The following is a 13,230-nucleotide window of genomic DNA, read 5'->3' as shown; positions in this document are numbered from 1 at the left end:
TCAGGGATTAGGTGATTAGCGTGAAATTCACCAAAAGAAGAAAAAAATAAAAAGAAAAAGATGATTGGCGTGAAACTTTGCCTTTGCCACTTTTCTATTCTCCCATCCCCTGTCCTGTCCTTATCAAATCCACACGATGGCGTGGCGTCTATAAATATGTAGGGACGTAATTAATATATATTTTTTTCAATAAAAGAGTATAATAAAATATCAAATTTTGCAACCAAACGTATTAGACATATTTTAAATAACATACACAATTAATATTATTTATTCTTTTGTTTGAATAGATCCCCATTTTGTGAGATCCTGTTATAGTATTTTTTTTTAATTAAAAAAATGTGATATAAATCCTTAAAATTAAAATGACATATTGTTTCCAAAATCATTTTAGCCACGCACATTCATGGAAAAGAAAATCGATGAATAGAATATATATAAAATTGAGGTAGGCAACGGAAGCGGATCGGTTGGTGAGTTGATCAGAGAATAATCGACGGACAGACACATATATACTTGATTGGTATATGAAATACGTATGTAGATTGGTAAACGACTTGGCGTATTTGTGCAATGTACGACACCAACACCGTAGTTCCCCAATACTTTCAAAATTGGGAGAAATGGTGTTACTTAATTAAAGTTATGGTACGTACGGTATACTATATTTCTCTTATAACTTTTTCAATAATATAGAATTAAGTGTACCTACGGCTTGTCGTGAATAAAGAACTATCACTGAAATTAGGAAATTTTGTTTCAGCACTTTGAGCTTGAAATATTTTAAAAGAAGTTGATATATATATTTTTCACAACTAGCGTTTTGATAATAAAAAATTATAAAACGTTTATGATTAATTTGGAAATGTAAAATAAAATTTCAGAAATTAAAAAGAAAAAAAATATCTGTACCTTTTATAATCTAGAAATAATTACACCATTTTTTCATTGAATTTTCAAAGAGCTCTTTTTAACAGTTTATTTGACCTACATATAGTTATATTATTATTATTTTAATTTTCCATATAGCCGTCCAAGAAAATGAAAAACTCAATTAAGTATGAAGTTACGTGCAGACAACGGTCAAGATGACCATTTTGTCTTGTGCAAACCTACATGCACATCAAATAATCAAGTTGTTATTTTTCATAATTCATGTCCATAAGCAGTACTATAGAATAGTTTGATTTCCAATTTTTATCCAAAAATCCCACCTGTCCTTCTATGTTGCCACAATATATCTATATATATGTATTTATTCCATCTCTTTAATTTGCTTCTTTCTCCGTGTTTGCTCTCCACTCTCCAGTTAGATTGGAACCACCAATCCAACTTCTCCCATACCATATCATTATAATCGGTTATCCATATTCAATTATACACTTTCCTTTTTTTTTTTTTCTGTGAAAGTTTCATTTTGTCATTTCTGCTCATTAACAATATAGCTAGTATAGACACTCAACGAGAAAATAACAAGCTATAGGCCGCCATGAACCCTGATCTTGAGCATGCTCCGCAAATTCCCTTGCTGAATCCTCCAACAGGGGAAAGTGGAAGGAGAACGCAAAAGGGTACCCTTGTTTTCATTGTCCTGATGTCATTGTTTGCACTTATTATCGTAAACCTTCAGAGCCATGAGCCCAGCTTAGAAAACAATATCACATTAATACCTAAAGCTAGAGGGGTTGCTGAGGGTGTATCAGCCAAGTCAAACCAATATCTGTCACACAAAGCTTCATATAACTGGACAAATGCAATGTTATCTTGGCAAAGAACAGCTTTCCATTTTCAACCTCAAAGGAACTGGATGAACGGTAAGCTACCTCAACTTTTCTAATGTCGACGCCACGTCAAAATACATACACGTCCAGCTATTAATTTATTTAAGTGCTTACAGTACACACGTGTTTAACCAAGACTTACATTTTTTTCTAGCTTTAATGATCTTTAAATGAATTTTTGACTTAAATACGTACATTTTTATTATATGAAATATATAAGTTTTTAATTTACTTTTAATATTTCATAATTAATAAAATATATACTACATTTTAGTTCCTGATTCATCACAGTCTAAAAACACATTGCCTTAAAAAGAGAGTCTAGAAACACATTATTTTAAAAAATTTAATTAAAAAATGTCATGTTTTAAATGATTGAAAATATATATTTAAACTCGTATTTTCAGTATAGGGTAATTTTTTTTTTATAAAGTGGACTCTTGTTATTTAATGAAATTTCTATTTTGTAACACCCAGATTAAATCAACCAGAAAATAAAAAGTATATCAAAGAATATATTGTTGATATTTTTATGACTAATTATCTCTTCAAAAATTGCACCTTATTCCATTTTTCCCCTCATTTCCTTTCGTTTTCTGAAGAGGCTAATTAACAATGTCTTCTTGTTCTATTGGGGTTGCTGTGCGCATGTTTGTTGGTCTTATCTGCTTCAGATCCTAACGGTACGTCTGTTCATTTGCCAACTAGTCTTTATATTTATTTATTTTTGGCTTAGTTCTTGACTTCTTTAATTATCTTTCAAAAATGCTGTTTTGCTGGTATCTCTTGAATTATAATATCTGCAAACATATATGAAATAAGAATTTTGATTATAGCACGAGTTAAAAAAAATATTAATTAACTATAAATATAGTATTGAATTAGCTTTCATTGATATAATTAATCAGCTGGTTCGGCCAACGTAAGAGGCTATGCCTCTATTTGGGATTCTGGGTGCATATAGAGTCTTATGATTTGGAATTTCATAAAATTAATCTGAATCACATATTTACATTTAAAGATGTACTTTTCGTTTAAAAATACGAGAAAATTTTTTCCAACTTTAAAATGAATGAAGACTTTTTTGGTTAACTATAAATATATTAAATAAGCTTAATGATTAAGTTTATATTAATAGTATAGTATATCATAGTGATAGACAATTTTGCTGGTATATAAAATTCAATTTAATAACGCAACTAAAACCGTGCTCATTTCATTCACTGCTTTGTTACCTTCAAATTCGTAAGCTTGGAATCCATCGTGTTGACAAGTTATACTTTCCTTCTTATGATTAAAATTATGAAATTTTGAATTTCATAACTCTGAATTGGGCAACGTTAATGTCAAGGGATAAACTTGGAAGTTTCAGTGAAAAAAATGAACAAAATTATATTAAAAGCTAGCATGATTTAGAGTTTGACCTCGGCTTTTAGTTTGGCTAGCAGCTCTGGGCATGCCCAACACGTTGTTTTCAGCTGAAGCTATCATGCATGGGTCCATGTTTTTATAAGAAAAAGTCAATATCATATGGGTGTCAAACATTGGGAAAGCAGTTTATTATTCCCATGCATTGCGCATTTGTTAAAAGATATTGATTATGATAAATTTGTAATATTGTTAAGACAAGATTATATATCCTTTGTTGCAGGTCCATTGTTTTACATGGGGTGGTACCATGTATTTTACCAATACAATCCGGATTCAGCCGTGTGGGGCAACATAACATGGGGCCACGCTGTATCCAGAGACTTGATTCACTGGCTCTACCTTCCCATTGCCTTGTTTCCAGATAAGTGGTTTGACGTCAACGGTGTATGGTCAGGTTCAGCAACCCTTTTGCCAGATGGCAAAATCCTAATGCTCTACACGGGTAGCACCGATCAAAACGTGCAAGTCCAAAATCTTGCCTACCCCGCCAACCTATCTGATCCCCTCCTCCTTGATTGGGTCAAATATGCTGATAACCCTGTCTTGGCCCCTCCACCAGGCATTGGGCCAAAGGATTTTCGTGACCCAACCACTGCATGGTTTGGGCCAGATGAAAAGTGGAGGATCACCATTGGCTCAAAGCTCAACGGGACAGGTCTTTCATTGGTTTATAAAACCCAAGATTTCATCCACTACGAGCAAAATGATCACTATTTGCACCAAGTCCCGGGAACGGGTATGTGGGAGTGCGTGGACTTTTACCCGGTTTCAGTAAACGGGCCTAACGATGTGAAACATGTGTTGAAGGCTAGTTTGGATGACACCAAGGTGGATCATTATGCAATTGGGACATACTTCATTGAAAATGATACATGGGTGCCCGATAACCCGCATGAGGATGTGGGTATCGGGTTCAAATTGGACTATGGCAGATACTATGCGTCAAAGACATTCTATGACCAACACAAAAACAGAAGGATCCTGTGGGGTTGGATTAATGAATCAGATAGTGAAACCGCTGACTTGAAAAAGGGTTGGGCATCTCTCCAGGTATGTTGCATGGAACATTTTAATTGAGTTGAGTGAATTTATTTAAAGGGCACCAAAATATTAATCATGCGTAAATACTTATCTTGCCAAGTCTGTCCAAGTTAGATGTATTAAGGCTAACCAAGAGTTTCTCAAACACTTGAAGGCAACTCTACCTCGCATATCAGCATTCATTTTAAAGACCTAGTATTAATTTGGCAAAAAATATCAATTTGACTATTGACAACGCTCGAATTCATAAGAAAAGGAACTCTGGCAGTGGCAGAAAGAGTTATCAAATTTTACATATTGGGATTTAATTAAGGTTGTTATAAATTCTCATCCACACCTTTTCTTTTTTTTTTTTTTAAAAAAAAAAAATCAGACTATTCCAAGAACAGTAGTGTTTGACAAGAAGACTAGAACTAATTTGGTTCACTGGCCAGTGGAAGAAGTAGAAAGCTTAAGACTTGGCAGTTCCGAATTTGAAGGAGTTGTGGTTAAACCTGGCTCAGTTGTGCCACTGGACATAGGCCCAGCCACACAGGTTTGTTAATAGCATTAAGCTACTCACTTGGTTTTTGTTGCATAAGTTGTGAATATATAGTTAACTCATACATACATTTCTTGAAAAATTTTCAGTTGGACGTATTTGCTGAATTTGAAATCGAATTTTTAGCATCCAAAGGGAGTGGCAAGGACAATATAGGATGTGGAAATGGAGCTGTTGATAGAAGTGCTTTGGGACCATTCGGTATTCTGGCTATTGCAGATGACCATCTTTCTGAACTAACACCAATTTATTTCCATCTTTCTAGTACTACTAAAGATGGCAGTTCAACCACTTCCTTCTGTGTTGATGAAACTAGGTACTATAGTTTTCATTTGCTTACTTGAATTAATAAGACCAAAACCGTGAAATCTAATCTCATGAGCATGAAATGTTATTGGATATAAAATAGGTCATCAAAGGCTCCTGATGTTTCAAAGCTCGTTTTTGGAAGCAAAGTTCCTGTTCTCAGTGATGAAAAATTATCAATGAGGGTATTGGTAAGTATGAATAAGATATATAATGCTTACTGTGTATGCATCAGCTAGCCATCGTGGCTCTTATTTAGTTTCTGGACGAAGGAATTCTTACACATTTTCAGTTTAGGATAAAACTGCTTTCTTGGTTAGCATTATTATGTAAGTTCATGTGACAATTAAATTTACAATATGATTCAGGTGGACCATTCAATCATTGAGAGCTTTGCTCAGGGAGGGAGAACAGTGATCTCATCTAGAGTTTATCCAACAGAAGCAATATATGGAGCTGCAAGATTGTTTCTGTTCAACAACGCAACGGACATAAACATCAAGGTCTCGCTCAAGATTTGGCAATTGAACTCAGCTTTCATACGCCCCTTTCCCTTTGACCAGAAGTTGTGAAAGTCAAAGCTATGGATGCACATTTGCATTTTATTATTTTGCAAACGGTTATCATTATTGCCCCAGCGAAGTAAGGAAAACAAAACAAATCAAAACAACAAAGTCTTGTGGCATCAACATGTATAAATTACAGCTTTGTAGGCATACCGATGCCATGGATATCCATATTATTTGGAATTTGTCAAGAGTAATTAAAGTCTACCACTAGAGTAATTATATACGGAGACCCTTCTATTGTATTTTTTTTTCTTTTTCTTCCTATCATTTTATAGTACATATCATTCTTACACTTCTCTCTCATTCTTTGAAATGGCATATGGGTGTCATTGTGTCCATGTATCATTGTTTTTCCTGTTATTGATGCAATTCCTAGATTCATATTTATCCATTTGCTACTATTATGGTATTTCTAATCAGCATATATTTATTCTTGAATATAAACACTGTCCTGACAATTGTTTCTCCAGCGTCAAGTTAATTTATCGTGCTTTAACTTGATACTTTTTGTTTATAAAGTGACAAGCAAGAGCCAATGGCCAATGGCAATGAATAAGAATTATTAAAAAATAATTTTGGTCAATTACATTATACTTAATGGCACTCAGCTTTCTTTGGAAGAATTCCTTGCTCAATTTTAATTTAAGCTATGCTATACCCCCCAATTCTATTATTCACTTTGAATTATTGGACCCAATTGTGATACAAGAAAATTCGGATGTTGACTATATATTGATATTAATATGATATGATTCCTCGTTCTGTAGTTCAGTGCAGAGTGCATCATGATTAATGTGACCAGGAAAACAGATAATCAGCCTATCAGGGGAATAGTTCCAGGATTTGATATGATTTAATAATAGTTTAGCTCAAGACCGTTTAATGATTTACTTTCTTCTGCTTTATTTGATTCCTGGTTTTATTCCAACACTATTCAGTTTGTGTTTGGAATTCGGTTAAATTCAACTAAACGCTAATCCATCCCTTCATTTCTTCTGTAGGTTTGTTGCTTTCGAAAGTGGAAAATTTTGTTTACAAGGCTTCAAACGGGTTTCCAATTACATCCTCAGTGAATAAAAGTGTAAGAATAGAAGAAAAAATCACGAAACCTAATCTAGCAAAATATTTCCATTATTAAAGTATAAAATTATATTGTTTCTCTTCTGATATAAGATGATCTTTCAATCTAACTAAAAAAGTACAGTGAAAGTCCAATTCCTTTCTTCAAAGAAGAAGAAGAAAACTCTCATTAACACTCTTACTACCTCAAACAAATTGGATGATTATTCTACTCCTCACCAGTTGTTCATCAGGAATGTAACTTTTTCTAAGAGTGAATAACGGATGGCAATGATAAACTTGCTGTAACTTTTCGCAGGTCTGATGTCACAGCTAGCATCCACCAGGAAAGCCATTTGTGTTAATTTAATGTACGGAAAAAGCAGTTTCTCCTAAAGGCACAGAACAGAGTAGCATATATATTATTTTGCTTTGGCCCTTTCATATATGCACGATATAATATATACAGTTGGGCGCACAGGAAATCAGGAATAAAGGTTGCGCAGAAATATTTTAGTAAAATGAACCATATTCTATGGGTGCAGCCACCATAATATGAATCACCTTTAGTATCACATGCTTTGATGTGATTTATCATCAAATTGATTGGAATCCATACACTTCTGACTGATGGATATAAGAGAGTAAACAAAAAGCTAATGTGGTGGAAAGTAGGCGCGGTCACATATTTCTTAGAATACATTACTTGTCATTACATTATTATTAGTATTTAAATAAGTGATGATTCCCTTGGTGGGAGGTGAAATGTTATATTTAATATATGGTTATTATATAAGGTAATCAATCCCAGAAAATTGAAGCAAGATTGATAGAGATCAAAGTCGGAGAGAAAGGGTACTACGTACGTACCTGCAGGCTGCAGCAACCTCGAAGCTAGTTCAAACTAGTGGGAGGTTGTGTGCATAGAAGCACAAACAAACAAACTCATCATCATACTCACAATTAATGCAAATTAAGCATTGATTAATGGCTCGCGGAAAGGTTCAGCTGAAGAGAATTGAGAACCCTGTGCACAGGCAAGTTACCTTCTGCAAGCGCCGAGCTGGGCTTCTTAAGAAGGCTAAGGAGCTATCTGTGCTGTGCGATGCTGAAATTGGCCTATTCATTTTCTCTGCCCATGGAAAGCTCTATGAACTAGCCACCAAAGGGTCTCTCTCTCTCTCTCTCTCTCTCTACATATACTTGAAACATGTATGCATTAGTATTATGGTCTCTGAGTTTTCACTTTCATTTTTTCTGCTTGGTTCATATATATGTATGAAAGAACCATGCAAGGGCTCATTGAGAGGTACATGAAGTTCTCACGAGGAGCTCAGCCTGAAGCAGCACCTGAAGCACATCCTCTTCTGGTACGTACGCAATCACTCTCTCTTTCTCTCTATGCTATCTAGCTATGTGTGCATTAATCAATTTCAAATATCATAGGAGAATGAACAAAATAGCTTAGTCAATAAGGGAAGTTTTATTGGTGTCAAAGAAATTAAAAATGGAATAATCATCCTTGTCATTATAATATATAAAAGAATCATCAATGGTTTTCGATGCATTATTAAATAATAGTAATAATATAATCAGTAATCACCGAATTAATGTTTGTTCTCCCTCCACTTCATACAGGGTTAGATTCTATAATTACTTATTAGTATGTCGTGTTTTGTAAGATCTAGCATGACTAGTCGCTTACAAATTAGTAATTAAGTTAAAGGGTTATAAGTGTATGAGTACCATACACTTATACGACCAAACCGTGTATATCAAATGGCACTAAATTAAACAAATTAAAGGCATGCACAGTGATACCTCCAAAAACTTGCCTTTGAATCTCATACTCAGTGCCGCTAAAGAGCGAGCTTTCACCTTAGCTTCCCTCTGTTAGTCGACCAAAGAGTACAACCACAACGACTGTTGCATTCATCTCTCGCCTTCTTCAAATATAACAACTTGAGCAGGGACAACTTATTTGTATTTAGGTTCTTCAACACATGGTCTTCGTCAAACTATTAAAAGAAAAATTATGAAACATACAAAGGAAAAAGGAGTGTAAGAAAACAAGATAAGATGTATAAATTGATAATATGTACAAATAGGAACAAACACGTTTTCTTTAGAAATCTTTATTTTAAAAGAATTTTTTCCGGGAAAAATGAGAAAGTATACAATAAGATAAAAAAACAAAAAATCCAATAAAATATTAAAAAAGATGAAAAGATAATTTTTGAAAACAAAAAAAAAAGATATGGTATAAAAAAATGCAAAGTCTGATCAAATTGTTTGTGTATACATTGTTTTTCCTCTATACAGTTAAGTCAAATTCAAACAATTGTTCATTCATCCTATTCTTATGATCCATGAGAATTAAATGAGCATAATCTTCTATTGCATCAATATTTGTTAGAAGTGTCTTTAGGAAATTTGCAAGAGAGTTTCAAAGGATTTGAAGGAAAAACATTTTTTCCTTTATCCACATCAAATTTTTACATATTGTTTTACATTTTTTTCCGATAACTATATTGTTTTACATTTCTTGTATAAAATCATATGCTACATCATTAATAAAATGAAAAAAAATAATGTTTAACAATGAGAATGCAAAATGAGGGTACAAAATAACTGATATAAGCATTAATTCAACTGTAGTATGTTGTATGTGGTATGCTTGAAATATTTACATTTATTTATATCCTATTATGTACCTTTTTTTTTAACTAAAAAGTTATTAGTACAAAATATTTATTAAATTTATTGATGACTATTTTTTGTGGAAATTAATGATTTGTTGGTGTTATGTATCTATTTTTGTATTGTCATTATTAATAATTGACAATTTATATGCTTGGTTTATTATGATCGATGATGTTTTTTTTATTCAAAGTCCTACTCACTTTATCGCATAATTATTGTATAGGATGCTAAAGAGGAAACTAACATGCTAAAACAAGAAATCCAAACATTGCAAAAGGGTATCAGGTACACAATGTCGATTTTTTTTATTATACTATTTGTTTTCCAACAAAATATTATACCGTTAAATACATATAATTAATGTAATAAAAAAATAAATTAGAATAATTAACTAATTTTGTACTTCCCCAAGATTTCAAGTTTTTTTTATTTATTGTTGACTAGCTATGTCTTGATTAGCGATATTAATGAAATGGTTATGTGGTATTTCTAGTTGGTACTTGGAATAACATTAGTTTGTAGAGGGTGGAAAAACACCTCCGCACTTGCCTATAAAATCAAAGGGAAAAATAAAATCAGATTACTGATATTAGTTAATTAATTTTTATGGCATAAATACATCATACATGTAGTTATCTTCTTCAAAATGATAAAAACTAAAATATCTTTGTGTGTTGTTGTTTTCAGATGAAAATGTCTTATGTACATAATTGTATTATACCTCTATAATTCTTTAAAACAAATCAATTATTTAAGTATAATTATAATTTTATAAGAAATAAAATTTATAAATAAGTCGGAAAATTAATTAAATCTTATTATTATCTTAATTGCTTAGGCATTTGTTTGGAGGAGGAAATAAGACTATGACAATTGATGAATTACAAGTGCTAGAGAAGAATCTCGAAACTTGGATATATCATATTCGTTCAATGAAAGTACGTACTGACAAATACTTTGTTATATAGTAAAAATATTAACGTATTGTCTTTTATGTTAAACATGGATAAGTAACTAGTATGCATATATATGATGAACGACAGATGAACATCATGTTACAAGAAATTCAAGCTTTGAAAGATAAGGTACGTAAGCAAAACTTATTATTGAATTTACATATTTTTAAAATATTTTACTTGTCATTGTATCATTGTTAGTAAATTTATATATTGCATTTAGAGAAAATATATAAAAAATTCATTATATATATATATATATATTGCATATATAATGTAAATAAATTAAAATATAACAAAAATAAATATTTATTAGAGTAAATTATAATTTTAACCCCAATTTTGTGCAATACACTAAACAACTTTTACTGCAAAACAATTTTCAGCAATCATGATTCACACTAATTTACAATAATAAATATTCATTTTGCATTATCATGCTGTGGTAGTTTTAATCTTCTTAGGTCTAATCCCCTACTTCTATTCAAAAACAAATATCAAGTTAGAAACAAATAAAAAAACAGTAAATAAGGAAGAGGATTATAAACTTAAAGTGTTAAGACATTTTTAGTTAAAATGCTTTTAGACAAATAGGTTACTGAAATTAAACACACTAATTTATAATTATCTCGCACACAAGTAAAAGTTTATAAATAAATTATTATAATATACAATTAAAGCTCATAAGCTAGGAAAAATCTAAAACACAAATGAAAAAAGAGATTATAATTTTTTTGCCTAAAATGTTTAATAAAAAAGCTAGGAAATAAACAACAACTCAATAAATGAAGACGAAATATATGTGTCTAAAAGGACCGTGAGCATAGGTTCATACAATAAATGAAAGTAAGACTTATGATTTCTCATAGGATGTAAACGAACTGAACTAGATTGGACACTTGAAGTTTAAACTTGACTTATGAAAAACATGAGTTGCTTAAATTATCTCATTTATTTAAATGAATCTAATAAAAACATGAATTTGACTTGTTAAAAAAAATAAAACTTAAACTTTTCTTGTTTGACTCATTTATAACTTCATTACTTTTATTTTTATGAATTTTTTTCTTAAATTATTTTCAATTTTCCAATTAAGTGTGTTTTTGTTCAATTAAGCGTTTTCATACAAATAACAAGATATATGCAATTTTATTTTTTCTATTATATATATAATTGAGATATTAATTGAGATATTCATGAGCTATTAACAAGTTGAGCCTGAATAATTCATGAATGGTTCAACTCATTGCACCTCTAACTTCTCGTACCAAAATTTGATGTGTGTGCATGTATAGTTAAGGCCAACTTGATTTTTTAAACAAATATAGGTTACTCAAATGAAAATTAACTAACTCTTTCTTTGACATTATAGGATGAGGGCCTATAAACAAATTTCATTCCTTTAGTAATGTGTATGAGATGTAAGGACCTAATTTATAATAACATGATTAAGTTATTTTTGTATTCCCACTGAAATAGTTGATTTGTTTTAGTTTTGTCAGATAATTGATTTTTATTTTTTTTGCTTAAAGTTGTTAACATTGTATTTATTTATTTTTTTAAAAAAATAGGGTTTGAAATATTAGGGTTTTCAATTAAAATTAATTAATACAAAAAATGTCCATGAGGTTCATTATCATGGGGAAAAAATTAGCAAATTTACATTGTACTGGGTTCATTGAACCGAACCTCACATGCACAAGCCTATGCTCTTTACTAACTAATTATTTGAAAATTCAAAACACAAGGTGATTTATACAGGATTAAAAACCTATAAAAGCAAGCAATATGAGACTTAAACCTTTTAGAATACTCAACCACATATACAACTAATTAATGAGATGTGATAACATACAGATGGAACCTCAATTTATGTTAGAATGCTGTTTCGAGTGTATGTGTGTAATTCTTAATTTTTTTATGTCAATGAGCGAACTAACTTTTTACCTTTTTGAATTGAAGGAGGGAACACTTAAAGCGGCAAATAAATATCTCCATGATAAGGTAATAGTTTTATCAAGTATGCATTTTCTTTATATATATATATATATATATATATATATATATATATATATATATATATATATATATATATATATATTGTAATTTTATACTTTGGTCTGAAAATAATTCTAATATGTCATTACATTTTACAGATTGTGGAGAATACTGCAATTTCTAACTTTGCTCAATTTGCTACTGATACTTCGAATTCGTACCCGCTAATCATACAAGATGAGGTTTTTCAACTCTATTAAATGAGTTGTTTCTACAATGCTTTGTTTACATGCTTTAATAAGGGAAAGAATGACGACTGGGCTATGCTTCATAACATTAAAAAGTGAAGTATATATGAAGCATGAACATTGTGCCTATCTTACTTACCAAATGGTGTGCAAGCTTTGCAATAATTTGTAACATTAATATTGTGGCAACCTAATATTTTTATAGATAAGTTTTTAATGTAAAAGACAGAAAAGTGTGGTTTCTGACTATTAATTTTTCTCTGTCATGATCAGTAATGTAATATGTTTGTATAATGGTTTATTTCGTGGAAATCACAATTATTTAAGCAGAATAATTTTTTATAGTTTAAATGACTAATTATTCATTTATTAATTTAACTAACATTAGGGTGAGAATTAAGATAAATGTGATGCAAAAAGCAACATAAATCTAACACAAGCTGCTATTATTATTTTTATATATAAAAAAAAAACTGCTATTAGATCATGCTGGCCCATTTTCAATATGAGTTTGCTTTAGTCAGTGAATCCTCCTGTTTGAGTCTCTGTTCAAGCGTCCACTTCATAAGTAATCATGTCATTTTCTTTCACCATTGG

The 13,230-nt window shown here is 31.1% G+C and overlaps 2 protein-coding genes across 3 annotated transcripts; both read left to right on the top strand.

Annotated features, from left to right (window-relative positions):
* The first annotated feature begins 1,138 nt into the window (after window positions 1–1,138).
* On the top strand, window positions 1,139–6,054 carry LOC100810057 (beta-fructofuranosidase, soluble isoenzyme I). 2 transcript variants are annotated; one of them, XM_003540527.5, is made up of 7 exons: window positions 1,139–1,814; window positions 2,456–2,464; window positions 3,433–4,262; window positions 4,627–4,788; window positions 4,884–5,110; window positions 5,204–5,291; window positions 5,469–6,054. In XM_003540527.5, the coding sequence occupies exons 1-7, from the start codon at window positions 1,490–1,492 to the stop codon at window positions 5,670–5,672; spliced, it is 1,845 nt and encodes a 614-aa protein (XP_003540575.1). In that variant the 5' UTR covers window positions 1,139–1,489; the 3' UTR covers window positions 5,673–6,054. The 2 variants fall into 2 exon arrangements, with proteins under 2 accessions (XP_003540575.1, XP_040863220.1); XM_041007286.1 differs by having other exon boundaries at window positions 1,704–1,814; window positions 2,384–2,464; window positions 5,469–5,965.
* A 1,496-nt stretch (window positions 6,055–7,550) lies between these two features.
* LOC100783345 (agamous-like MADS-box protein AGL12-like protein) lies at window positions 7,551–12,954 on the top strand. The gene is made up of 7 exons (NM_001255908.2): window positions 7,551–7,897; window positions 8,014–8,098; window positions 9,655–9,716; window positions 10,270–10,369; window positions 10,475–10,516; window positions 12,350–12,391; window positions 12,544–12,954. The coding sequence occupies exons 1-7, from the start codon at window positions 7,716–7,718 to the stop codon at window positions 12,643–12,645; spliced, it is 615 nt and encodes a 204-aa protein (NP_001242837.2). The 5' UTR covers window positions 7,551–7,715; the 3' UTR covers window positions 12,646–12,954.
* The last annotated feature ends 276 nt before the right edge of the window (window positions 12,955–13,230 follow it).

The sequence above is a fragment of the Glycine max genome, chromosome 12, assembly GCF_000004515.6.
Source record: "Glycine max cultivar Williams 82 chromosome 12, Glycine_max_v4.0, whole genome shotgun sequence".
NCBI lineage: Eukaryota > Viridiplantae > Streptophyta > Magnoliopsida > Fabales > Fabaceae > Glycine > Glycine max.
Note: the sequence above shows the minus strand (reverse complement) of the source record. Positions and strands in the feature narration are given on the sequence as shown.